Source organism: Muntiacus reevesi, chromosome 7, assembly GCF_963930625.1.
Source record: "Muntiacus reevesi chromosome 7, mMunRee1.1, whole genome shotgun sequence".
Lineage (NCBI taxonomy): Eukaryota > Metazoa > Chordata > Mammalia > Artiodactyla > Cervidae > Muntiacus > Muntiacus reevesi.
Window position 1 is genome coordinate 15964745 of NC_089255.1, and position 25309 is coordinate 15990053.

At 41.9% G+C, this 25309-nt stretch overlaps 1 protein-coding gene and 1 long non-coding RNA gene across 2 annotated transcripts in view; both read left to right on the forward strand.

The window, feature by feature from the left end:
- Positions 1-6217, forward strand: part of GLCE (glucuronic acid epimerase) — a 110923-nt gene extending 104706 nt beyond the window's left edge. The window contains exon 4 of the mRNA XM_065940197.1: positions 1967-6217. Within this exon, the coding sequence (XP_065796269.1) occupies positions 1967-2991 (1025 nt within the window). The 3' untranslated portion in view covers positions 2992-6217. The remainder of the gene's footprint in view (positions 1-1966) is intronic.
- A 2584-nt stretch (positions 6218-8801) lies between these two features.
- Positions 8802-24556, forward strand: LOC136172231 (uncharacterized). The gene is made up of 4 exons (XR_010663981.1): positions 8802-9044; positions 12421-13433; positions 14467-14591; positions 24018-24556. It is a non-coding gene; the product is annotated as an uncharacterized lncRNA (long non-coding RNA).
- Positions 24557-25309: the final 753 nt, after the last annotated feature.

Here is a 25309-nt window from a genome sequence, read left to right on the forward strand (position 1 = left end):
TGAAAAGGTTAGAAGACCTTTTCTGTATTCTCTCCTTGTCCTTTATTGATGGCTGTGTAATTCACAGACCTTGAAAGCCACAATACAAATCTACTCCTTCTAGATGGCCTTAAGTAATGGATTTTTGAGTGTTTAATGCAGTACAAATAATGAGTGACCTTTAGTTTTTTATTCTGTGACTAAAACTTCTTTTATCCTGTGACATTCTGTGATATTCTAGTACACAGAGCATCTTTGCCTATTGTAAAACAACAGGTTTGGCTGGGTGAGAAAGTACATGGAGATGTTTAAGAATATTTAGCTTATGGCTTGTAGCAGGAAATGCTTAGACTAAAAAGGACTTTTGATTTTGGGCGCATCTAGAGGGCTTATTTTTACACTGATGAATAGTGTAGTCTGGATTAGGGTGGAAAACAGCAGCCCTCATCTTGATCTCCTCAAGGGCTGGGAAGCTTTTTAGAACCATCTCTTGAATTCTGTTCTATTTAGAACAGAAACAGCATATTATAACCAAACAGTAGCAACAACAGGAAGAAGAAGAAACATTTTGTTGTTCGATTTCTTCTTCCTTCTTCTTCCTGCTGCTACTGCTGTTTGGTTTTAATATACTCAGTTTCTTTTCTTTGTAGAAGTCAACTTTCTGAGAGTCAGTTGTCTTCATACTATAGATATGCAAGAGAAATTTCCTGTTTGACTATTTGCCAAATAGAACAGCTCTTACTATTTTTTCAGTCTCTGAAACCTTTGGTTTCAGAATTATCATCATCGTTTTTTACTATGTTCCAAGCCACTATCCTTTTTCTTTTTAATCCTCACAGTTTCCTTGCAAAGTAATATTATCTCTACTTAACACATGAAGAAACCGAGTTGAACATCTCAAAGCTAGTAAGTGGTGGAGTTAATAATTCAAACTAGGTTTGTTTAACTCCAAAACCTATGCTTTCCCCTCCATCTCTCCCAGTATTCCTTACTTTTTGTTGACTACAGGAGCCTATTGCTTAATTTCCAGAAGTTTTATTCACAATTCCAGTGAATGTTTGAAAACAACCTATCATTTCCAACAACAATGTGTGTTAAGAGCATGTACTTCATAGAGCCAGACTAAACAACCTGGGTTCAACTCTTTATACCTTAGGCAAGTTACTTAACTTTTCCGTCTCTGTTTATCATCCATAAAGAGTAATAATAGCACTACCCTTGTAATTGTTATAATGGCCAAATGAATTAATGTGTAAAGCACTTAGAACACAGTAAATACTTACCAAATATTAATTAAATAAAAAATTTTTAGGGAATTCCCTGGAAGTCCAGTGTTTAGGACTCCATGCTTCTACTGTGAGGGGCTGGGTTCGGTTGCTGATGGGGGAACTACAATCCCACAAGCAAGCAGCATAGCCAAAAAAAAAAAAATTTTGAAATTGCTTTTCAAAAAGTCACTCAAAGCATCATTTGATGTTTAAGTCTAAGATGTTCTCAGTCTCCATACAACTTCCATAATTGTCTCTTCCATCAATTCATGTCTAACCGTTCTTTTCTTATAGTCTCTTTCTTGTAACTATGTGTTAAACAAACTTTTGGCTATTTTTTTCTTTTTGTGGAATAGATATATTAGACAGTCATTGATTATTGATCAACCAATTTTTGATCTAGAAAAGGCATTTTGACCACAGTACCTTAGCTTTCTGCTAAGGCCATTAACCCCTCTAATGTAAACTAGATAGGCCAAAAGGTAAAAGAGCTTTGGTCTGATGCTCACAAGCCATCGTGGACTCAACGATTCTGCCATTTGTTTATGGTTAACTTAGTAAAAATTAAAATTAAAAAAATAATAATCCAACATATAAAATATTGATGTATTAATTTTCTATGGTCAGTGGTTATCAAGGATGAATTGCAAGTAACTTTTAAATACAGAGAGAGACCTTCTATTCTAACCAGTATTTTTTGGTATTTTTTTTCCCTGCAGAAACCAGTGAAGGTGTGTCCTTACAACTGGGGAACACAAAAGATTTTATTATTTCATTTGACCTCAAGTTCTTAACAAATGGAAGTGTGTCTGTGGTTCTGGAAACGACAGAAAAGAATCAGCTCTTCACTGTACATTATGTCTCAAATACCCAGCTAATCGCTTTTAAAGAAAGAGACATATACTATGGCATCGGGCCCAGAACATCATGGAGCACGGTTACCAGGGACCTGGTCACTGACCTCAGGAAAGGAGTGGGTCTTTCCAACACAAAAGCTGTCAAGCCAACAAGAATAATGCCCAAGAAGGTGGTTAGGTTGATTGCGAAGGGGAAGGGCTTCCTTGACAACATTACCATCTCTACCACAGCCCACATGGCTGCCTTCTTTGCTGCCAGTGACTGGCTGGTGAGGAACCAGGATGAGAAAGGCGGCTGGCCGATTATGGTGACCCGTAAGTTAGGGGAAGGCTTCAAGTCTTTAGAGCCAGGGTGGTACTCCGCCATGGCCCAAGGGCAAGCCATTTCTACATTAGTCAGGGCCTATCTCTTAACAAAAGACCATATATTCCTCAATTCAGCTTTAAGGGCAACAGCCCCTTACAAGTTTCTGTCAGAGCAGCATGGAGTCAAGGCTGTGTTTATGAATAAACATGACTGGTATGAAGAATATCCAACTACACCTAGCTCTTTTGTTTTAAATGGCTTTATGTATTCTTTAATTGGGCTGTATGACTTAAAAGAAACTGCAGGGGAAAAACTCGGGAAAGAAGCGAGGTCCTTGTACGAGCGTGGCATGGAATCCCTTAAAGCCATGCTCCCCTTGTACGACACTGGCTCAGGAACCATCTACGACCTCCGGCACTTCATGCTTGGCATTGCCCCCAACCTGGCCCGCTGGGACTATCACACCACCCACATCAATCAACTGCAACTGCTCAGCACCATTGATGAGTCCCCAATCTTCAAAGAATTTGTCAAGAGGTGGAAGAGCTACCTTAAAGGCAGCCGGGCAAAGCACAACTAGAGCTCAGAACCAAAATCCTACGTCAGCCTCTGCTGTACACAGAAACTAGAGGCTCTATGTCAGCAGAGCATAGGCACATTTTAAAAGGTTGTATACTAGGTTTTTGTGGATTACATCAAAGTGATAAATGATCCTTAAAACCAGTCTTCTGAGATAATTGCATTCCATGGGTTTAGTGTTTGGACTGTCATTGGCATTTAGAGCAGAAAAGTGTTTAGTCAGTGGGGTGAATGAAGATATTTAGCTTGGCCTTGCTTATCACCCTGTTCAGTTCCACAGCTAGTCCAGTTCTCTCGATTGGGGAAAGACAACGGTAAGTAGCTCTTAATGGCCAGCTGTGCAGCACTTGTCTGAAAACTTAGTATGGGGCTCTTTTAAAATGTGGTTATTTATGTTTATGTTGAAAGCAGACTTTAAAAAAAAATGTGCTAAAATACAGTAAATATGTACTTGTAGCCTGAATAGTGGACTGTGTGCAACTTTAAAAATGATCTTTCTTTTCTATAAATTAATTTCTTAGGGATGGATGAGCATTTGTTGCATTTGTTCAAGTTGTTATATATGGAGAATATTTTGAATTTATGGTTTGCTTGAAGTGTGTAAATTAAAAACACAACCAGTGTTCAGGCTTCACAGTTATATAATGTAAGCACAACTAAAATGAAACTTGTTGACTGCACAAGAAATTACAAAACAGAACAAAAATGTTATCTGTTTTATGAAACGATCTACAATCAGTAAAGATTTGATAATCAGTATACCCCTCCTCTACCCCCATTGTGGTGGTTTCTTTTTGCCACTATCTCAAATTTTGTATTTCATTTCAGACTACACTCGAGAGTTTTGTCTATTTGGGGGGGACATTTTGGGGACATTTGGGAAATTTTACTATAAACCTAGATTTGTGGAGGAGGTAGTAATTTTAATAAGTCCACTACCATTGCCTTTCCAACATTCTTTTCCCCTTTAAAGAAAAATATTAGGTCAGATATTATAAGGCTTGTAGCAGATTTTTTTCCTACTTAGATCATTCTTGGTCTACAGCTTTCCAAACTATTGATGTATACAAAATACATAGTTTTTGTGTAAGCGTTTCAAACTTTTCTGTATCAGTGTTTTTTCTTTGCAGTTTTTAATTTTAAATTATTTCAGCTCTTGGATAAAAGTGAAGCTGTACATGTGTAATCAGACCTTTATTTCGGTTTTTATATCTCACATACCTCACGTAAATAGGCATCATAGCCCTCATACCCTGGGCAGTGTCTGCTCTAGGACTTAGGCAGTAGGTCAGAACTGAGGGAGGTTGATTTTGCTGTCTCTGTTTTAGTGTGTGACAATACCTTAAATCAATACAATAGCTTATACAGATTGGAAATATGAGATCCCCTACTTTCAGAGGACTGAGTCTGACACATGCAGTGCAGTGTGTGTGTGTGTGACCTATATGAAACACACATCACGAGCGAGGTGGGCACCTGCCTGCCCACTGCATCTTGACTGAACTCAGCCTACCAACACCACTCAGAAATGGGAAAATGCATACATGCCTTTGTGCAAAATATATGTTATATCAGCAGCCGGAACAAAGACCTACAACTGACGTGAAAGTGTTAGTCACTAAGTCGTGTCCAACACTTTATGACCTCATGGACTGTAGCCCGCCAGGCTTCTCTGTCCATGGAATTCTCGAGGCAAGAATACTGGAGTGAGTAGCATTCCCTTGCTCCAGGGGAGCTTCCCAACCCAGGGATCGAACCTGGGTCTCCTGCATTGCAGGCAGAGTCTTTACCATCTGAGCCACCAGGGAAGCCCATGGAAACTGGCCATGGAAAAGTAAGTTGAAACTCCCAGTTTATATGACCACAAGTCAATTTTGCCACAACACAACAGTTGTGGGCTGTTAGGTTTCCCCCTAGCTGTTGACCTTTGTAGTCTTCATACATTAGATGTCTCAATAAGAACATCTAGACTCCTTTTTTAATTTTATTTTCAGCACTCAAAAATAAACTTTCTCCAGTCTGGAAATCCTTTTTACTCCATTGTATTTGTTATTATTTAGAGCAGTCCAGATTTCTGCCTTCTGTTTGCATACTACTACTTCAGATTGAGGGAATCAATGACAACAGTATGGTACTGCTTCTGTGACAAATATCAGTGCCTTAACAATGTGGCTGTCTTTTCTCACTGAAAATAGAAAGACATTTTGACCTAGAAATGGCATTGCAATTTCTTTGCTGTTGGTCTCATCCTGCCTTCCATGTTGCAACAGCAACTCGATTTTTCCTGTGATCCCAGGATTTTCAAAGAGGGTGAGTTAAACCTGTAGTATCCCTGGCAGTACAAACCAGTGGTTCTCAAACTTTAGAATGCCTCACAATCACCTGGGAGCTTACTGAAATACAGATTCCAGATATCCAGTAAATCTGCCTGTGAAGCTTGGTAGTCTGCATTTTAAAAATAAGCATTCAGGTAATTTTGAGGCAAATGATCTGAGGGACATGTGGGGAAACACTGCCCAAGACCATCCATCATTTTTGTTCCTTAACACCTATGGAGTTTTCTAGGGTCTTAAATCATGCAAAATGTTTAGTCTGAGATTAGAGAGAATGGGGAAGGTATTTTACCATTTTTTTAAAAATTCTTTAAATTTTTCCTTGTTCCAAGATTATGGGTATTAGTTGTTTACACTTACCTTGAGTTAGCTTTGATGTTTAAATAAATCTGTTGCCACTTCAGTTATAAAACCAGCCAAAAGTTCCCAGATAAAGGTCAAGTTTGACCCTTTCAGAGTTACTGTACATAAAGGCTTCATCCAAAAACCATCCAGTGTACGTGAGCAAATACAAGAAATGACACACAAGCACAACTCTCCAGACGTGGCAGTCCTTTTTCTTTAGAGGTGTGCAGAAGTTTCACTGAAAGCTGCTATCTTCCTCCTCCTTGTGATTGTTTTTCTTGTTTCTCCATTGTACATGTGGGTTATAGACCATGTGTTAAATATGCAATAAGGTGTTTACTGGATGCCCTTCTGAGGGCGGTCCTCTGTAACGCTGTACAGACTTTGCAGTCTTAAGCACAATGTGCACACGTTAGTTTTATATACAGCAAAACTTGATTTTTTGCAGATGGAAAGGTATTTTGTTTCTATACAAAGTAAATGGATTGTTTGTGCTTAATGTAAAGCTGCTTTATATAATTGTAAAATAAAGTTTTTATCTTAAAAGAACTATACCTGGATGTTTCTCTTCTCTGTTTATTCTAAGATTACTTGAGCCCAGCAAGCAGATTTCTGACCATTTTCAGTTCAGCTGGTGGCAACTAGTCAGGCAACAAATGTTCATGAAAGGTGTATGAGACCCTTAAAGACAAATTGGGGAATATCATATGCGCCTTCACCCTAAGGAGGTTTAGTCCTGGGTGGGGTGGTGGAGAACACAATGTCCACAAGCAGTTTCAGAAAAATAAAATGCCAAATGATATGGTCAGTCAGGAGAGTGTTACAGAGGAGATGGAGCTAAGCAGGGGCTTTATGCCTGGGTACCAGCTAGAAGAAGAAGAGGTAATGTGAGCGAAAGCAGGGTGCCATGACAGTAGTGAGGATGCCCTTTCCCATGCTAATTCAGGCTGATAACCATTTTTGACTCATTCTGATTTAATTGAAAATTCGTTCTTCTTGATTTTCCATGTTACCCTCTTCTCCAAAACAAAAAGCATTACTTAATCTTTCCCCCTCTTCCTTTCAGAGAGTAATGATTTAGGCTCCCACATATATATGAAATCAGAGACCAGTCTGGCTTTCTGTTATGTCTCATTGCACATTATTTTTTAGATTATAAATATCCCGCATTATTTGAATATTGGAATTCCAGTTGATCACCAATCAACTTTTTCTAGCTGATGAGTGCGTATCATTTGACAGGCTGCTAATCAGCATTGTTGGCATTTCTTCCTTTCATCCTCAGTTGGGAAACCGCCATTATTGCAAGAAGTCCTTGGTCTCAATGAGGTCTCAGGCTGCTCTTGTCGTAATTTTGCTACTTGTAGCCAAACTGTTAATACATCAACCATTCCACTTCAGCACACTGAGCATCACATATTAGCCTCCCTATAGCCCTTTGACGGGGGTCAGACCCTCCATGCTGCAGAGAAGCTGTTTCATGGTCTGGTGAGCTCTGCTTTCCTGAGAATGCTTCCTCTGTCTCCACAGGGCTCTGATGGCCACTGTGTGCCCTGTGACTCTGCCTCCTCTGGCATGACTATAGACAGGGTGAGTCCCTCACTCAATCTGGGCCAATCAGTCTCTTCCCAGGAACTGGAAATTGAGATGGATTAAAAAGGAAAAAAAACTGAAGCAGATACACAATGAAAAGCAGAGAGATGAGAGCAGAAACTTGGCAGTGCTTCAGGCCCTGGATCCAATGAATGCATTTCTGAGGCCTGCTGCATTCTGCTCTGGTTCCATAAACTACCACTGTATCCTTAGGATAAGAGAGTCCTGGTTAACAACATAGTGTCTCTATTACAAAGAAAAATATAATGTGAGTTCTGCATTTTCCTTTGGTCTGGACCACTGTATTTGCTAGGGCTGCCACTTTTTAAAATGCCACAGAAATGTGTGGCTTAAATAGTGGGAATTTATTTCTTTGCAGTTCTGGAGGCTAAAAGTCCAAAATCCAGATGTCACCAGGGTTGGTTTCTTCTGAGGCCTCTTTCCTTGGCATGCAGATGGCCGCCTTCTTGCTGTGTCCTCACATGGTCGTCCCTCTGTGTATTCCCTGTGTTCTAACCTGTTAAACTAAATCGGGGCCCATTAATTCACAAACCTCATTTTACCTTAGCTACCTCTATAAAAGGCTTCCCTCAAAGCTCAGTTGGTAAGGAATCTGCCTGCAATGCAGGAGACCTGGGTTCGATCCCTGGGTCAGGGAGATCTGCTGGAGGAGGAAATGGCAATCCACTCCAGTTTTCTTGCCTGGAGAATCCCATGGACAGAGGAGCCTAGCAGGCTACAGTCCATGGGATCACAAGAGTCGGACACGACTTAGCGACAAAACCACCACCACCTCTTGAAAGGTCCTCTCTCCAAATACAGTCACAATCTGAGGTCCTAGTGGTTAGGACTTCACCATGGAATTGGGACATAATTCAGTCCATTAACAGCCACTCTTTTACTCAGTAAGTGCACAGAAACAACTAGCCAGGGTTGCCATTTAATTTGTTGACCCCCAGCTAAGGCCAAAACTCAGAGATCTTTAGGGCATGTTCAATGAGCTGAAATCTAGACCTGGGACTCAGAAAACAGGGCTCTCTGGCTCTGCTGATATCACATCAGGAACTTACTCACCCCTGGGCATCAGTTGCTCCATAATATAGTCCAGTAAGAGAGAACTGGTTGATCTTAAAGTTTTTTAAATAAACTACCAAGAAGTAATCACTAAACTTAAGCAGTGGTGCTAGAAAAATATATGGACACCATCATCAGCTGCTAGATTTTTATCCTTCCTGCCGTGTGCCATTTCTATTAGCCCATTCTGAATGTAGAACTCCGAAGTGTTGCAAAAAGTATATTCAGATGCAGAATATATCAAAATTGTAGGTTATGGTGAGATTTTTTTTTTCATGACAATTTAAAAATTATCAAGTCTGCATTATTGTAGCTATTATAAATAGTGAACAATATAGGAATAAAATACTGACTTTCATTTTACCAACTCATTAAGGATGTCAAATCGAAAATGGATGTAAATTTAAGTGTTGTACTAGCGATGAGTTTCAGTGTTTGCTGCTCACTTTCTGGTGGAAAAGATACAGTTACCATCTGGTAAGTATGATTGGTAACTTGTGTGTGGATGCTGCATTTCCTGAATGTTAAGTAGCAGCAACACTGTGTAATTTTGCTAATCCTTTTGCAGGAGTGGGATTTTGTGAAATGACAGGACTGCAAAGTAAACCATCAAGGAGGAGCTGTAGCCAAGAGAACAGCAAAAGAAAAAAGTTCTGTGAAGGATCAGAAATAGAGCAACCCACAAGCTGATGGTAAACACACAGTTCAGGTAGGATATTATCAGGCAACCCCACACACATTGCCTCTAAGCCGAGCACCTGGAAGACCCAGTGCCTTCCTGGGATTTTGCTCTGTTCTCATCAGCACCCGGAGGTAAGAATGACTGCTCCATTTCAGTTTAGAAAATCTAGTAGTGGTAATTTTGGGGGGGACTACTGTGCTTAGTTGCTCAGTTATGTCCGACCAACTCTACAACTCCACGGGCTATAGCCCACCAAGCTCCTCTGTCCTTGGAATTCTCCAGGCAAGAATACTGGAGTGGGTTGCCATTTCCTCCTCCAGAGGATCTTCCCGACCCAAGGATCAAACCTAGGTCTCCTGTGTCTCTTGTATTGCAGATGGATTCTTTACCCAAAGTCCCTGAGATCCAGTGAGGGTGGAGGGGCCTTTGGCAGAAGTGCATGATCTTAATTTAATGCCTGTTATTCTGCCTTTCCTTTTTTAACACCAGTGAAATGAAATCTCTGCAATTCAATGGAATATAGGGTGGGAGTCCCCAAACTAATTCCCAAATTCCATCAGTGGTGTGGCAAGGTAATCAGGAGAAGATCGCTCATCTCCACTCCTGTGGGCAACAAAAAGAGATACTGCCTCCATCTGGAAACACCCAGCAGAAGGTGTTACCCAGTAGCTTGTCAGTTGGAGTAAATACTCAGAGCTCTGAGCATCAGGGTACAGCAAACTATGATTCTGGATGGGTGTTTCTAGATCATTTTTGCTCAGGAATAAGGAGAGGGAATAAGTACCACTGTTGTCCCCCAAACTCCACCTCATGTACAGCTCAGCCTAACTCGGGTGGTAGGTGAGAAAACAAAACACTGTTTAAGCAACTCTGTCTAGGTCATGCAACTCTTTTCATGTGTTCCCTGTCTCAGGACAGCTAAGGTAAGAAGATGCTGTGCCTGCCCTGAGCCACAGGCAGAAGTGCTTTTCCTCTGATGGGCTTTGCGTAGCCTCCCCCTCCCCAAATCAGAGCTAAGCAATAGTGGCCTCAGGCAAAAGGAATCCATGTGCTCGCCTTTGAATTCCTTTGTTAGTCTCAGGAGGAAGTACTATGTGAACTTCACAAATGAAAAACTTGGAGAAGTCAAACGATTTGCCAGAAGTCACTCAGTAATTTGACGGTGTGGTATGTCTGCCCCCAGATTCCATGTTCCAAACCACCATCCCCAAGCAATAGCCATGATCCACTATGTCCTGACTCCATCCCAGGGGGCTCAACTAGGGATGCGGGTCACAGCCCCAGTGTTGGCCCAAGATGGGGAAATAAGCCATTTCATCTGTGGATGCTATCAGAACTGCTGAAATGGATACTTGCCCCACTAAATGATTACAAGAGCCCAGAAGAAGGAGGTTTCTTCAGCGATCAGGTCTCCTTGATATGTGCCCTGCTTATTCTTCATCCCTGGACTATTTGCAGTAGATTTTGGATGACTTAGCATTGCAGCCCTTCCAAGCCTCTCCAACACCCTCCTGCTGTTTACTGTCTTCCATAATGGACTCTCAGAACTCTATGTGCTACAGAGTAAGATCTAAGTAGAGTGTGTTTGTGTGTGCATGTGCGCACACTCATATGCAAATGCACAGGGAACATCTGAAAGGATTCATAGCAGCCAGTTACCAAGCGCTGCCAGCTGCTGGGGAGACAGTGATGAGTAAGAATAGGTCCCTGCCCTCTATAATCAGTGAGGTAATAGATTCAGGAGGCACATGTATTGTCTGCTATGAAAGCAAAATATTTTAAAATATTACAAATTCCAAATCAGAATTCGCATTAATGAAATTCTAAAGAAACTTGCTACATTAAACCTTTTAGCATCTTTCCATTCATTTAGTTTATCCTTAGGATGGTGCTAGGGGATGAATGGAGTGGGCATCCCCTTTAATGGCGGAATGCAGGCCTCCCTGCAGCTTCTCATTTACTCCACCCCCCCAAACAAACCAGTTCCCCAGAGTCCTTAGCACTGAATTCTCTGGGAGATGGGTCAGGGTCACAGTGAGCCCCAGACCCATGTGTGTGAGCGTGTACACACAAACAGTGCACCTGCCCATCCCCTTGGGAAATTCAGAGCTCAGGCCAGGCCTGATGGGCCCAGCAGATCCTGAGAGCAAAAGCTACAGAGAAGTAAGATTAACAGAAAACCCAGAGAAGTCAGGGAAACCACACACAGCTGCTGTCTTTTTAGTGGGAAGGAGACTCTCTCCCCACACTGGAACCACCCAGAAGAAATGCCCCAGCTGTCTTGTGGTTCGGAGAATAATTCCAATTCTCAGTTTAGGAAAAGAGCTTGGAGTCTAAAACCAGGACCCCTGCCTGTTCCCCTAAGCCCCACCTCACAGACCCCTCCCCAGTTATCTCCCACCCTTCTCTCACCCCCAGCAAGCTACCCTTGAAATCAGAGACTCTTGGACTAAACTGTGATTCCAGTCAAAATGAGAACTAAATCGTAAGCTGTTAGTTACGTCAGGTATACCTTGGTGTGAATGGAGTGACCGCATCCTTTTTAAGCGTGTTTTGCTGGGGACTTCTCTGGTGGTCCAGTGGTTGGGAATCCACCGGCCAATGCAAGGGACATGAGTTCTGTCCTGGGACCAGGAAGATTCCACGTGCCTCGGGGCAACTAAGCCTGTGTGCCGCAACTACTGAAGCCCACACACCCTAGAGTCCGTGCTCCACAGCAGGAGAAGCCCACATTCACTGCAACTAGAGAAAGCCCGCATGCAGCAACAAAGACCCAGCACCAAAAAGTAATTTTTAAAAAAAAGAGGGAAACCTTAAATTTTTACTAGATGAACCAAACAAAACACATCTTTAAACTAGATTTAACTCATGGGTGACCTAAAGTATTGGGTTTCCCTGGTGGCTCAGTGGTAAAGAATCCTCCTACCCATACTGGAGACGCTGGTTTAATCCCTGGGTTGGGAAGCTCCCCTGGAGAAGGAAAAGGCAGCCCACTCCAGTATTCTTGCCTGGGAAATCCCATGGACAGAGGAGCCTGGTGGGCTACAGTCCATGGGGTCACAAAGAGTTGGACACAAGTTAGCAACTAAACAATAACAAACCTAGCATTATCTTAGGATTTCCTAGGTATTTACACCGGCCCTCACCCCCAGTTGATAATGAGATCTACCCATTATCTAACCCCCATTGTTCTTACTGGAGCATTGCTGCTGCTAAGTCGCCTCAGTCATGTCCGACTCTGTGCGACCCCCATAGATGGCAGCCCACCAGGCTCTGCCATCCCTGGGATTCTCCAGGCAAGAGTACTGGAGTGGGCTGCCATTGCCTTCTCCGACTGGAGCATTAACATTTCTCAATTTTTCATGATAAGAATTAATTCAGTTCTCCTCTGTGCTGCTGACAGTTCTTCCAAGGCTCTGCTCAGCTCCAAGATGGAAATTAAAGCCGCACTTCAGCCATGAAGCATCTCTGACAGCCTGAACTGCATCTCTCTCCCCGCCAGCTCCTGTGGGCGTTCTGAAGGGACCCATGATGAGCTATATTGTAATGTCTGAGCCCTTTAACTCAGCTCTCAACACCCATTCTCTAAACCAGTGCTTTTCACTAGGGCAATGTCTGCCACCTAGGGGACATTTAGCATTGTTTGGAGATACTTTGGGCTTTCCAGGTGGCGCTAGTGGTAAAGAACCTGCGTTTCAATGCAGGAGACAAATGAGATGCCAGTTTGATTCCTGGGTTGGGAAATCCCCTGGAGGAGAGCATAGCAATCCACTCCAGTATTCTTGCCTGGAGAATCCCATGGACAGAGGAACCTGGCGGTAGATATTTTCATGGCCGAAGTTTGGGGGAGGCATCTAGTGGGTGGAGACTAGAAGTGTCGCTGAACATCCTACAGCACATGGGATGGCCACCCACAACAAAGAATTATCCAGCCCAGATGTCCATAGTCCTGAGGCTGAGAAAAACTGCCCTCAGCTGGGCCTGAATGAGCTGCTTGAGGTCAGGTCCATGTCTTGTTTAATGCTGTGCCTGAGGGTCTATGCCCCAGGGGCTGGCATGCAGGAGGTACTCAAGTACTCAAGGGGGTCTAAAGAGAAAGAGCCAGTCTCAGCCCAGGAGCACACAGCTGAGTCAGGGAAGGGACCACATGCACACCGGCTTTCCTCCACACTGACAACGCAATTGGGGCGGGACCATGACATGGATCGCTGAGAGGGGCTTCATGAGTGTGGGGAGAGGGCCATAGAATTGTTTAGTGGGGTTCTTAAGGTTGCAGGAACAGAAATCCAGGGAGAGAGATGAAACATTCACTGTGGAGATGAGTGCATGGAAACCAAGCCTTGAGAAAAACAGAGCAGCTGCAAGAAGGCTGGGCTGGGACCTGTCACACTGGCAACTTGCGTGAAGAAGATGAAGGTAAAGCCCCATCTCCTACACCCAGGTTCATCCAGACTTTCCTGCTTACCCCTGACCAGGGCCCCTACCACAACCAACTTATCCAGTAGCCACAGTGCCTAGGGCACACAGTGCTTTTTAGGAACCCACACAAGCGCTTTAATGTTAATTTCTTCTAGGATCAGAAGAAAAAATGAATGTAATAATAGTGAATATAAAGCAATGAACTCAGTCTGGATTATCTTTGTCTTACTACCAATACAGGACATTTTTATGGGGAAAGGGCCCTGCCCACACTCTCCAAGTCCCTCTGTACCTACACTGTGACCTCTCAGGTGCAACTTCCGTGGGCCACCTCTCCTAGTCTCTAAATGAAAATTCCACAGAGAACCCACTGGAGACATTTTGAATACAAAGATGTAGCTAGGAAGTGCACTGACTTTGATGAATTTTCCTTGGGAAAGGGCTTTCCGGAAAGGACTCCATTAAGTCAATTTAATTCCTTGATCAATTTTCTATAAAGCCCTGTTAAGCCATTTCCAATTTTTCCGCTTTTTTCATTTCGAGTTGACCGAAACTATTTTCTTGGGGCCTAATTCTTTTTCAAGTAAGTTTCATGTCAGAAATTTGGTTCATAGATCACAATTTGGTCAGTACTAGATTTCACTGATGATAGATTCTGTCATGGCAAGATCTCTTCTGTGACCTTATTTCTACCAAGTCCTCTTTCCAGGGTCAAATTTTGTTCTAAATTTGATCAGGAATATTTGATTCTTTCATGTAGAAGATAACAACCTAATTTAGCCATCTCAGTTTTTCTCTGTATTACATAGAAGACTTTTATAAGTCTCTAACGATTTCTTAGCTTATGCCACAAGACAGTTGCGACTGCAGTTATGAGATGGAGAGTTAGGGGGGGGCCAGAGAGGAGGCAGAGTAGAGAAAATTAACACTCCCGAGTTGCTGAGTGCTCACAAGATGTCTTGGGGAGGGAAGAGAATTGATGGGGGGATGGAAATATTCTCTGATCTGGCTTCTCTTTGTTACTCTTAAGTTGTAGGTCACCTGAACACCCTTGGATCAACTGGGCATAAGAGGAAGCCTGTGGTATAAAATAACACCATGGCCTAGATCTCCCACTGAGTCAACTGCTGGGACAAGCCAGTCCATAGGAAGGAGGTAAGGAATGAAACCAGTGCACTTGGGCAAGAGATTCCACCTGGAGAATTGTCTCCATGTCAAGAAGCACTTCCACGTATAATTATGTCCTGTCCCGTGATTTCTAAACAGCACTGTGAGGCAGGCTGTGTTGCTACTGGTTCATGAATGAGGAATGAAAATAAGTCCAGTAAGGTGGGTCCTCTGGTTCCGTACTTAGGAGTTCTCTGTTATACCTTACAGCCTCTCTGAAGAAGGATCTTCAGGAGGTCTCCTAACCTTTCTGGGGCCTGGAACAAGAGTGCAAATGGAGGCCCACCTATCACATGACTAAATATTTGAAAGTCCTCAATCAGGCGCACAGGTTCTTTAAAGAAAATTGTTTTCAACTCCTACCTTAACAAATATACCTTAATAATGACAAAATTGAAAAATAGTGTTTTTCATGAGACTGAAAACTGGTTGTTTTTTCCTCAACTTTTTATTTTATATTGGAGTATAGATGATTAACAATGTTGTGTTGGGAAAGCTAGTTTTTATATGTCTGAAAGTTAGTAAAATATCAAAGGTGACTGAGTTGAATCATTACCATGTACATCTGGAATTTTCCTAGTGGTTCAGTGGTAAAGAACCTGCCTACAATGCAAAAGATGTAAGAGAGGCTGGTTCGATCCCTGGGTTGGGAAGATCCCCTACAAAAGGAAATGGCAACATACTCCAGTATTCTGCCTGTAGAATTTCATGGACAGGGAGCCTGGCGGGCTACAGTCCAGAGGGTCACAAAGAGTCAGACACAACTAAAGCAACTTAGCACACATATACATCTGAGTGTTCTGTTGATGTGCTAATAATATTTCAAAGACTATTGAGGGCAGGAGGAGAAGAGGGCAACAGAGGATGAAATGGTTGGATAACATCGTCAACTCAATGGACATGAGTTTGAGTAAGCTCTGGGAGATAGTGAAGGACAGGGAGGCCTGGCGTGCTGCAGTCCATGGGGTTGCAAAGAGTCAGACACGACTGAACGGCTGAACGACAACTACAATAAGTTCTGTGTGGAGACACTTCAATTTTCTGAGACAACAGCTACTGGAATCAGTTTTATATTCCTTAAAGTGGTCCTTAGATTCAGAAGTGAATCATAAATTTTACATGTTCAAATTATGTAATAAGCTTATTCAGTTCCGTTCAGAACTGCAGCACGCCAGGCCTCCCTGTCCATCGCCAACTCCTGGAACCTACTAAAACTCATGTCCATTGTGTTTGTGGTGCCATCCAACCATCTCATCTTCTGTTGTTCCCTTCTCCTCCTGCCTTCAATCTTTCCCAGCATCAGGGTCTTTTCAAATGAGTTAGTTCTTTGCATCAGGTAGCCAAGTTTCAGCGTCAGCATCAGTCCTTCCAATGAATATTCAGGACTGATTTCCTTTAAGATTGACTGATTGGATCTCTTTGTAGTCCAAGGGACTCTCAAGAGTCTTGTCCAACACCACAGTTCAAAAGCATCAATTCTTTGACACTCAGCCTTCTTTATAGTCCAGCTCTCACATCCATACATGACTACTGGGAAAACCGTAGCTTTGACTAGATGGACCTTTATTAGTAAAGTAATGTCTCTGCTTTTTTAGTATGCTGTCTAGGTTGGTCATAACTTTTCTTCCAAGGAGCAGGCGTCTTTTAATTTCATGGCTGCAGTCACCATCTACAGCGATCTTAGAGCCCCCACAATTAAAGTTTCTCACTGTTTCCATTGTTTCCCCATCTATTTGCCATGAAGTAATGGGATCGGATGCCATGATCTTAGTTTTCTGAATGTTGAGTTGTAAGCCAACTTTTTCACTCATCATTATAACAGGAAATGTTATGTAATATTCTAATTTTCACCTATAATTTCTCTCATTATAGATTTCAACATCTCTTCAGGACTTCTTAACTGTCTAATGGTTAAGACTCTGAGCTTCCAATGCAGGGGGTCACAGTTCAATTCCTGGTCGGAAACTAAGATCCCACATGCCATGCAGCATGGTCAAAAAATATGTATATATATTTCAACACCTCCTGAATCAGTATCTAGTTTGGTGCTACCCCAAATGCCAGACCATAAAGTATTTGTTGCTGGTCTGTGATGAGGCAGGGAGGTTGTGATAGACTATGCCTAAGCACACTCTTTAATTCCGCTGGTATTTTTTCATAGACAAATTTCTGATAAAGGCAGCAGTATGTTAATTTACATTCCTTGATTAGCATGAAGAATCCATGTAGTATTTCTTAAGTTCTTTTATATTTTTCAACATTGGGACATTATAAAGAAAGCCCAAAATACCAGTATTTTGCTCATTTGTCTAAATCTCGCCATTGAGATTCTGCCTTAATCCACAATGGCTAGAAAATAGACTCTATAAACTGGAATTTGTGGAAGTGAAACTTCTCTTTTAGAGCCATATGAGCGTTTTATTTCTGCTTTCTAGTTTCCTTACATTTTATTAGTTTTATTACATATTGTATATGAAGGTTCTACTTACAAAAACTTTTTTCTCTAAACATTTAAAAATGTTTTTAGTCCTTTAAAAAATGACACAGCCAATTTAAATTTATGTTTTTAAAAAATAACCTTTTGCTAACATTATTAGTGGCAAGTACATAATGAACAAATTTTTAAAGATACCTTCATATTCTGCCAAAGTCCATGGTTTGCCCTTTATTTGAGGATCATCTGGTGTTTCATTGAATCCTTCAACTGCCACTGCATTTTGTCCAGATTGTAAGACAAGTTTAAAAATAGCTTGCTGGCATTCCCACCAAGTCTGTGAGTCAAATAGGTGTTTCATCAAGATATTCTGCCTTGGGAAAGATACAGAAAATGTCATAGATAATCATTGAATTGTCCAAAGAATGCTATGCACTGGTATGGTTGAAACCACATCCCGAAGAGCGGTTCCATAGTGTAATGGTTAGCACTCTGGACTCTGAAACCACATCCCGTACAACGAATTGAAACCATGAGCTGTACATAACACAAGGCTTGCTTCGCATTTTGGGTGAAAATTCTGGCTCAGACACCTTTTTTCTTTACAATCATGTCAATGGCATCATTGTAGATTTACCTTTGACAATCTTTACAAAGCCATGCCTAATTTGAAAGTGGTTTATTCAGTTTGTTGCTTTAATCAAAAACCTTTACTCATGGGAACTCCCTGGTTTACACCTTTCTATAAAAGGTGTAAAATCAGTGAAATTCTCCTTAATTTTTACTTCGTTTTTCTGTAGTTCAAAATTCACATAATAGGGACTTCTCTGGCAGTCCAGTGGTTAAGAATCCACTTTGCAATGCAGGGGACGTGGGTTTGATTCCTGGTTGGGGAACTAAGATCCCAAGGGCTGTGGAGCAGCTAAGCCCATACACCACAACTACTGAACTCTCGTACTCTGGAATCCAGGAGCCACAGCTAAGCCGTCTGTGTGCAAGGAACGATGCTGCCCGCAGCCCCCAAGACCCACCACGGCCAGATAAATAATATAAAAAAAGTCACCACCAAGGCCCACCACAGCCAGATAAATAATATTCAGAAAAACTCACCACCAAGGCTCACCACAGCCAGGTAAATAATATTAAGAAAAACTCACAGAAGAAGTGTTAGTCATTCAAATGTGACCTTTTCCCTCATACAGTCTAATAGATCTCAGTAACAATTACTTCAAAAAATTATGTTCAGTTTCATTTTTCATTTCTTACCCTCCAAGTTAATGATTTCATTTTGAATTTGATATCCTAGGTAATTATTTTGTCTTATTTTTTTTAAAAATCCATCTTACCTGTCTATTTTGGCATCAAGATTCTAGTCATTTCTACTAAACCTAGGCTTTATTATTTTGGTCTCTATATATATTAGTGGCTTTCTCCACCCCAAATAAAACATGATGTTTGGCTGAATAAAAGCACATAATTTTATTCTTTTAAGAACATCCCATCTACTTTTCTTATTATCTTTATTGAAAACTATCCACAGTTGGCGGCTTATTCATCTCCTTTTTCATTTCTAGTATTGTAAGTGGGTTTGTTTGGGAGGAGGGGTACAGTGAAATCTGCTCACTTGTTTTTGGCAATGTTTTACATTTTGAGCAGACTGTCTCTTTCAAGATTTTCTGTTTCTTTGCGCCTTTTTGGGTCTGAGTTCCACTTCCATAATTGCTCTTTCTGTCATGATGTCTATTTGCACTCCTTCTCAATGATCCAAAGGATTAAAAAGAAGATGAATTACATCCAGAGTATAAAATTTGAATACGTTTTCCTCATAGAAATGTAAATTAAGTCAGTTGTAAAAATTAACTTCTTTAAAAATGTATGTGAAAAATTTATTTTTTCTAAAATATTAAAACATATCTATTAAACTTTAAAGGCCAAATACAAATGATAAATAATGGATATCAAAGCTTAAGGTCAAAGTTACTTAAACCTGGAATTTCCAATTTAGTTTTTTGAGATTGTAATTAAATTTTCCTTAATATTTTCTAAAAAATAAGACCACTGTGATTCTAGCATTCAGGATCCATCTAGTTGGCAATAAAACCTTTCCTAAAGCTTTGATACATCATGTTTGTTGAATAACAATACTGCAGTGCCTATTAGGTGTTCTGACGGCCTTATGAAGGAGGAGGGATCATTCACTTCTTTGAGTGGGATATAGAAACTAAGGGTGTATCCGAGTGTCCTCAGGCAGGAAGGGGCAGATTGAAGGTTTTTGCTGCGTTTTTCTAAGTCACCACACACTGTGCCACCCTAGGAAAGGCAAACAGGACGGGGCCCCTGAGCTGTTTTGGGCAGAACAGTAGCCCCAAACCCAGAGTTTTCTCCTTCTTCACAGTGATGCCACAGCAGCTACTTCTGGTTCACTCAGGCCTGAGGCCTGGGGTTCTGCAACCCCTAGCCCGAGGCCCTGTGGGGCACAAGGTGGGGACCAGCCTGTCAGATGGTGGGGCTCATGCATGAACTCCTTATTGCCAAATTCCGACTCAAATTGAAGAAAGAAACCGACCATTCAGGTATGACCTAAATCAAATCCCTTACGATTATACAGTGGAAGTGACAAATAGATTCAAGGGATTAGATCTGCTAGACAAGAGTGCCTGAAGAATTATGGATGGAGGTTCATGACATTGTACTGGAAGCAGGGATCAAGACCATCCCCAAGGAAAAGAAATGCAAAAAGGCAAAATGGTTGTCTGAAGAGACCTTACAAATATCTGTGAATAGAAGAGAAGTGAAAAGCAAAGAGAAAAGGAAAGATATACCCATTTGAATGCAGAGTTCCAAATAATAGCAAGGAGAGATAAGAAAGCATTCCTCACCGATCAATGCAAAGAAATCGAGAAAAACAATAGAATGGGAAAGTCTAGAGATCTTTTCAAGAAACTTAGAGATACCAAGGGAAAATTTCATGCAAAGATGGGCACAATAAAGGACAGAAATGGTACGGACCTAACAGAAGTAGAAGATATTAAGAAGAGATGGCAAGAATACACAGAAGAACTATACAAAAAAGATCTTCACAACCCAGATAATCACAATGGTGTGATCACCAACCTAGAGCCAGACATCCTGGAATGTGAAGTCAAGTTGGCCTTAGGAAGCATCACTACGAACAAAGCTAGTGGAGGTGATGGAATTCCAGTTGAGCTATTTCAGATCTTGAAAGATGATGCTGTGAAAGCGCTGCACTCAATATGCCAGCCAATTTGGAAAACTCAGCAGTGGCCACAGGACTGGAAAAGGTCAGTTTTCATTCCAATCCCAAAGAAAGGTAATGCCAAAGAATGCTCAAACTACTTTATTTTCATTAGAGATGCTCTTAATTTATATTAAGTGTGTATACGTATATGCCCAAATCCCCAGTGTGGGACTGAACCAATATAGTCCAATATAGAATTGGACTATAAAGAAAGCTGGACGCCAAATAATTGATGCTTTTGAACTGTGGTGTTGGAGAATACTCTTGAGAGTTCCTCGGACTGCAAGGAGATCCAACCAGTCCATCCTAAAGGAAATGAGTCCTGAATATTCATTGGAAGGGCTGATGCTGAAACTCCAGTACTTTGGCCACCTGATGAAAAGAACTGACTCATTTGAAAAGACCCTGATGCTGGGAAAGATTGAAGGCAGGAGGAGAGGGGGACGACAGAGGATGAGATGGTTGGATGGCATCACCGACTCAATGGACATGAGTTTGAGTAAACTCCGGGAGTTGGCGATGGACAGGGAGGCCTGGCGTGCTGTAGTCCATGGGGTCACAAAGAGTAGGACACGACTGAGCGACTGAACTAAACTGAACTGAACTGATGCAGAGTTGGGTCCTGATACACTGATACAGAGCTTGGTCAGCACAAGGGCGCCACCTGCAGGGCAGCAAGACCTTTCTCCGGCAAACTGCCTGCATCAGAGCAAGACCCAAACATGAAGAGGCCCAGCTGGATCCTACAGGGAAGGAAATCTTGACAGGTGCAATCAGGAAAGACCCACGCTACTCCCCACACCATTAACTCAGTTATCCATTTTCACTTCTTCCTCTGTTAGAGGGAAAGTTCTTTCTGATGGCTAACCTCAGTCCCTCAGACTGCAATGGAAGCCCTTTTCACTGCACAAAAACAAAGAATAGAGCAAACTCCAGGCAGTTTTTTGAAGCTGCTTCTCAGGGTTTGCTGAGATATGGCTCACTAGAAATCTATCAAGAATTCTTGTCCCACTTGATTGATGGGAATGTAAATTGGTACAGCCACTATGGAGAACAGTATAGAGATTCCTTAAGAAACTGAAAATAGAACTACCATAACATCCAGCAATCTCACTCCTGGGCATATATCTGCAGAAAACTCTAATTCAGAAAGAGATATGCACCCCAATGTTCATAGCATCACTATTTACAATAACCAAGACATGAAACCAACCTAAGTGTTCACTGACAGAGAAATGGATAAAGAAGATGTGGTACATACATACAATGGAATAGCACTCAGGCATAAAAAGAATGAACTATTGTAATTTTCAGCAACATGGATGGACCTAGAGATAATCAACTAAGTGAAATAAATCAGACAGAGAAAGACAAAGATATGTTATCACTTATATGTGAGACTTTTTAAAATGATACAAGTGAACTTGTTTACAAAACAGAAATAGACTCACAGACATAGAAAACAACCTATGTTACCAAAGGGGGTGGAGTGAGGGGAGAGATAAATTAGGAGTTTGGGATTAACATATAGGCGCTGCTGCTGCTGCTAAGTCGCTTCAGTCATGTCCGACTCTGTGCGACCCCATAGGTGGCAGCCCTCCAGGCTCCGCCATCCCTGGGATTCTCCAGGCAAGGACACTGGAGTGGGTTGCCATTTCCTTCTCCAATGCGTGAAAGTGAAAAGTGAAAGTGAAGTCACTCAGTCGTGTCCAACTCTTAGTAACCCCAGGAACTGCAGCCCACCAGGCTCCTCCGTCCATGGGATTCTCCAGGCAAGAGTACTGGAGTGGTGCCATTGCCTTCTGTGAACATATAGGCACTACTATATGTAAAATAGGTAAACAGCAAGGACCTACTGTATAGCACAGGGAACAATAACCAATAATGGAAAAGAATCTGATAAAGAATATATATGTGTGTGTGTGTGAGACTGAATTACTTTGCTGTATACTTGAAACTAATACATGTAAATTAACTATATTTCAATTTTAAAATGCATAAAAATGGATTTAAAAAAGAACACCTGTCCCATTCAGGCCAACCCTGTCCCTCCACCCCAAACTGTCACTCAGACCCATCTTCTTGTCTGACAAAGCTCCTCAGTGTGTGTGTGTGTGTGTGTGTGTGTGTGTGTGTGTGTCTAGAATCCTGCTTCCAAGTCACACCTCCACAGCCTCACAACCAGTGAGGTCAGGATTGTTACTGCCATGTTCAGATGATGAAACCCAGGCCCAGGGAGATGGTGCAGCTTCTTTTCCAGAGTCAGGCAGGCTGGAAACAGAGCACAGATCTGATCGCAAGCCGAGGGCACTTCTTGCCAAGCTGTCTCCCCTGGTGTGGGAGCGGGGTGCAAAGGCAGCTTCCTGTGTCCATGCTGTGTGTAAATGGGGGCACGCAGCCCCAGGTTGCACACTCATGTGCTTCGTATGAGTGCATGAGTGATTGAGACAATTTGACATATATTGACAAGATAAAAAGAGAAGAGAGACCTCACATACTCTGCATCATATACAAAGTTAACTACAAAATGAATCATAGCTCCAAATGTAAAATGCAAACCTATAGAACTTTTAGAAGATACAGGAGAAAACATTTGTCACCTTGGGTTAGGTAAAGAGTTCTCAGATATCAAAAGCATAATCTTTAAAAGAAAAAAGAATTGATAAATTGAACTTCAGCAGTATTAAAACCCATTGCTCTTATACAGAGTGAAGTAAGTCAGAAAGAAAAACACCAATGCAGTATATTAACGCATATATATGGAATTTAGAAAGACGATAACAATGACCCTATATGCGAGACAGCAAAAGAGACACAGATATAAAGAACAGACTTTTGGACTCTGTGGGAGAAGGTGAGGGTGGGATGATTTGAGAGAATAGCATTGAAACATGTATATTACCATGTGAAACAGATGACCAGTCCAAGTTCGATGCATGAAATAGGGCCCTCAAAGCCAGTATACTGGGACAACCAAGAAGGATGCGATGCGAAGGGAGATGGGAGGGGGGTTCGGGATGGGGAACACATGTACACCCGTGGCTGATTCATGTCAATGTATGGCAAAAACCACAATATTATAAATTAAAATAATTAAAATTAATTAATTAATTTTAAAAAATGAAAAAAAAAACCCATTGCTCTACAAAAGACAGTGAAAATGAAAACACAGACTGGGAGGAAACATTTACAAATCACATCTGTGACAAAGGACTTATGCTCAGAATGTATAAAGGACTCAACAATAGGAAAAGAAATAATCCAATCCAAAAATAGGCAAAAGATTTCAAAAGACGCTTTGCCAGAAAAGAAATAAGGCAAATAAACACATGAAAGATGCTGAGTCTTGTCTGCCTTAAGGTGGTTCCAGTGAAAAACACAGGGCAACAACTTAGAAACTCACCAACAAGGGTATGGTTAGATTACAGAGCACGTGTGCCAGGGTATTTTATTCACTCTTCAAAATTATATTTTGAAAACAAACAAACAAAAATTATATTTTGCTCTTCAAAATAACATGGGAAATACTTATGGGACAACATATTAAGTAAAAGAACCAGGATTTAAACATACAAACAGTCAATATCCCAATCTGAAGGAAAAGAATGTGTGTTACAAACGTGTATTTGATAAAGATGGAAATGCATAAAATGTGAATAGGGCTCATTTCTGAGTATGACAATGATCAGAGATTTCAGTTTTATTTATTTATTTGGTTTAGTTGTGGGACTTGGGATCTTCGTTACTGCAACGTGGGATCTTTCGTTGTGGCCCACACACTCTCTCCTTGTGGCGTGCCAGCTCTGGAGCACCAGGGCATGTGGGCTTAGATGCTCCGCAGCACGTGAGATCTTAGTACCCTGACCACGGATCAAACACACGTCACCTGCATTGCAAAGCTGATTCTTCGCAACGGACCACCAAGGAAGAAGTCCCCTGTCCTCCAGGCACTCCTCGTCCACTGTGGATGCTCCTGCTACCCTCTCCGATGACGAGGTCCTCACAGACCCCTCCCACCCCCTTTCCTTCCTGACCTTCATTCTGTCCCCCTGGGGTTTCATTCACCCTGTGGCATCAGCAAGGGCACCGAGGACACCTGCATCACTTTGTCTGGCCTAAACTGCTCTGGTGAGCTCCAAACCCTTGCTCGTCCACCCATCCTAACAGCAGGTGTTTATCACATAGCTCTTACCAACAGCAGCAGCAGAGGGGCCGCTTTTACAGATCTGACATTCTAAAGAGAGTTCAGACAATAAACATAGCAACAAACAAATGAACAAATTAACTTCAGAACCTGCAATGCTAACAAGGTACCCAGGACAGCTGAATGCACATTAAAACTTGAGGATGTCTGTTGTACACCAGAGGTCCTCAAAGTGTGTTTCCCTAACTGGTGGCCTCAGCAGCTCCTGGGAGCTTGTCAGAACGCAAACTCTCACTACACCCCAGACCTACTGAATCAGAAACTCTGAGGGTAGGGCCCAGGAACTGTGTTTAAGAAGCCCTCCAACTTTACTTCCTTACCTCCTCTGCCTCTCTGTACCATCAAAGAAACCTGCATCCAGACCCTGATTAGATGGTGCTCTAGGACTCTGAGTGCAAGTGAAAGTCACTCAGTCATGCCCGACTTTTTGCCATCGTGTAGACTATAGCCCACCAGGCTCCTCTGTCCATGGGATTCTCCAGGCAAGAATACTGGAGTGGGTTGCCTTTCCGTTCTCCAGGGGTTCTTTCCAACCAAAGGATCGAGCCCTGAGAAGGAACCCAGGCCTCCTTCTATGCAGGCAGATTCTTTACTGTCTGACCCATGTCCAATCTGCCATCTTCTCAGATGCCCAACTTTCTGAATAAAGTCACTATTCCTGCCTCAAAACAAAACAAACAAACAAAAACAAGCCCTCCAGAGGATTCTGCACAGCCCCATAAAGGACTCCTGGAGGTAAGGGACCACATCTCACTTAGCTTGGTATCTATATTAGTTTCCTAATGCAGCTATAGTGCTTCCTGGGTGGC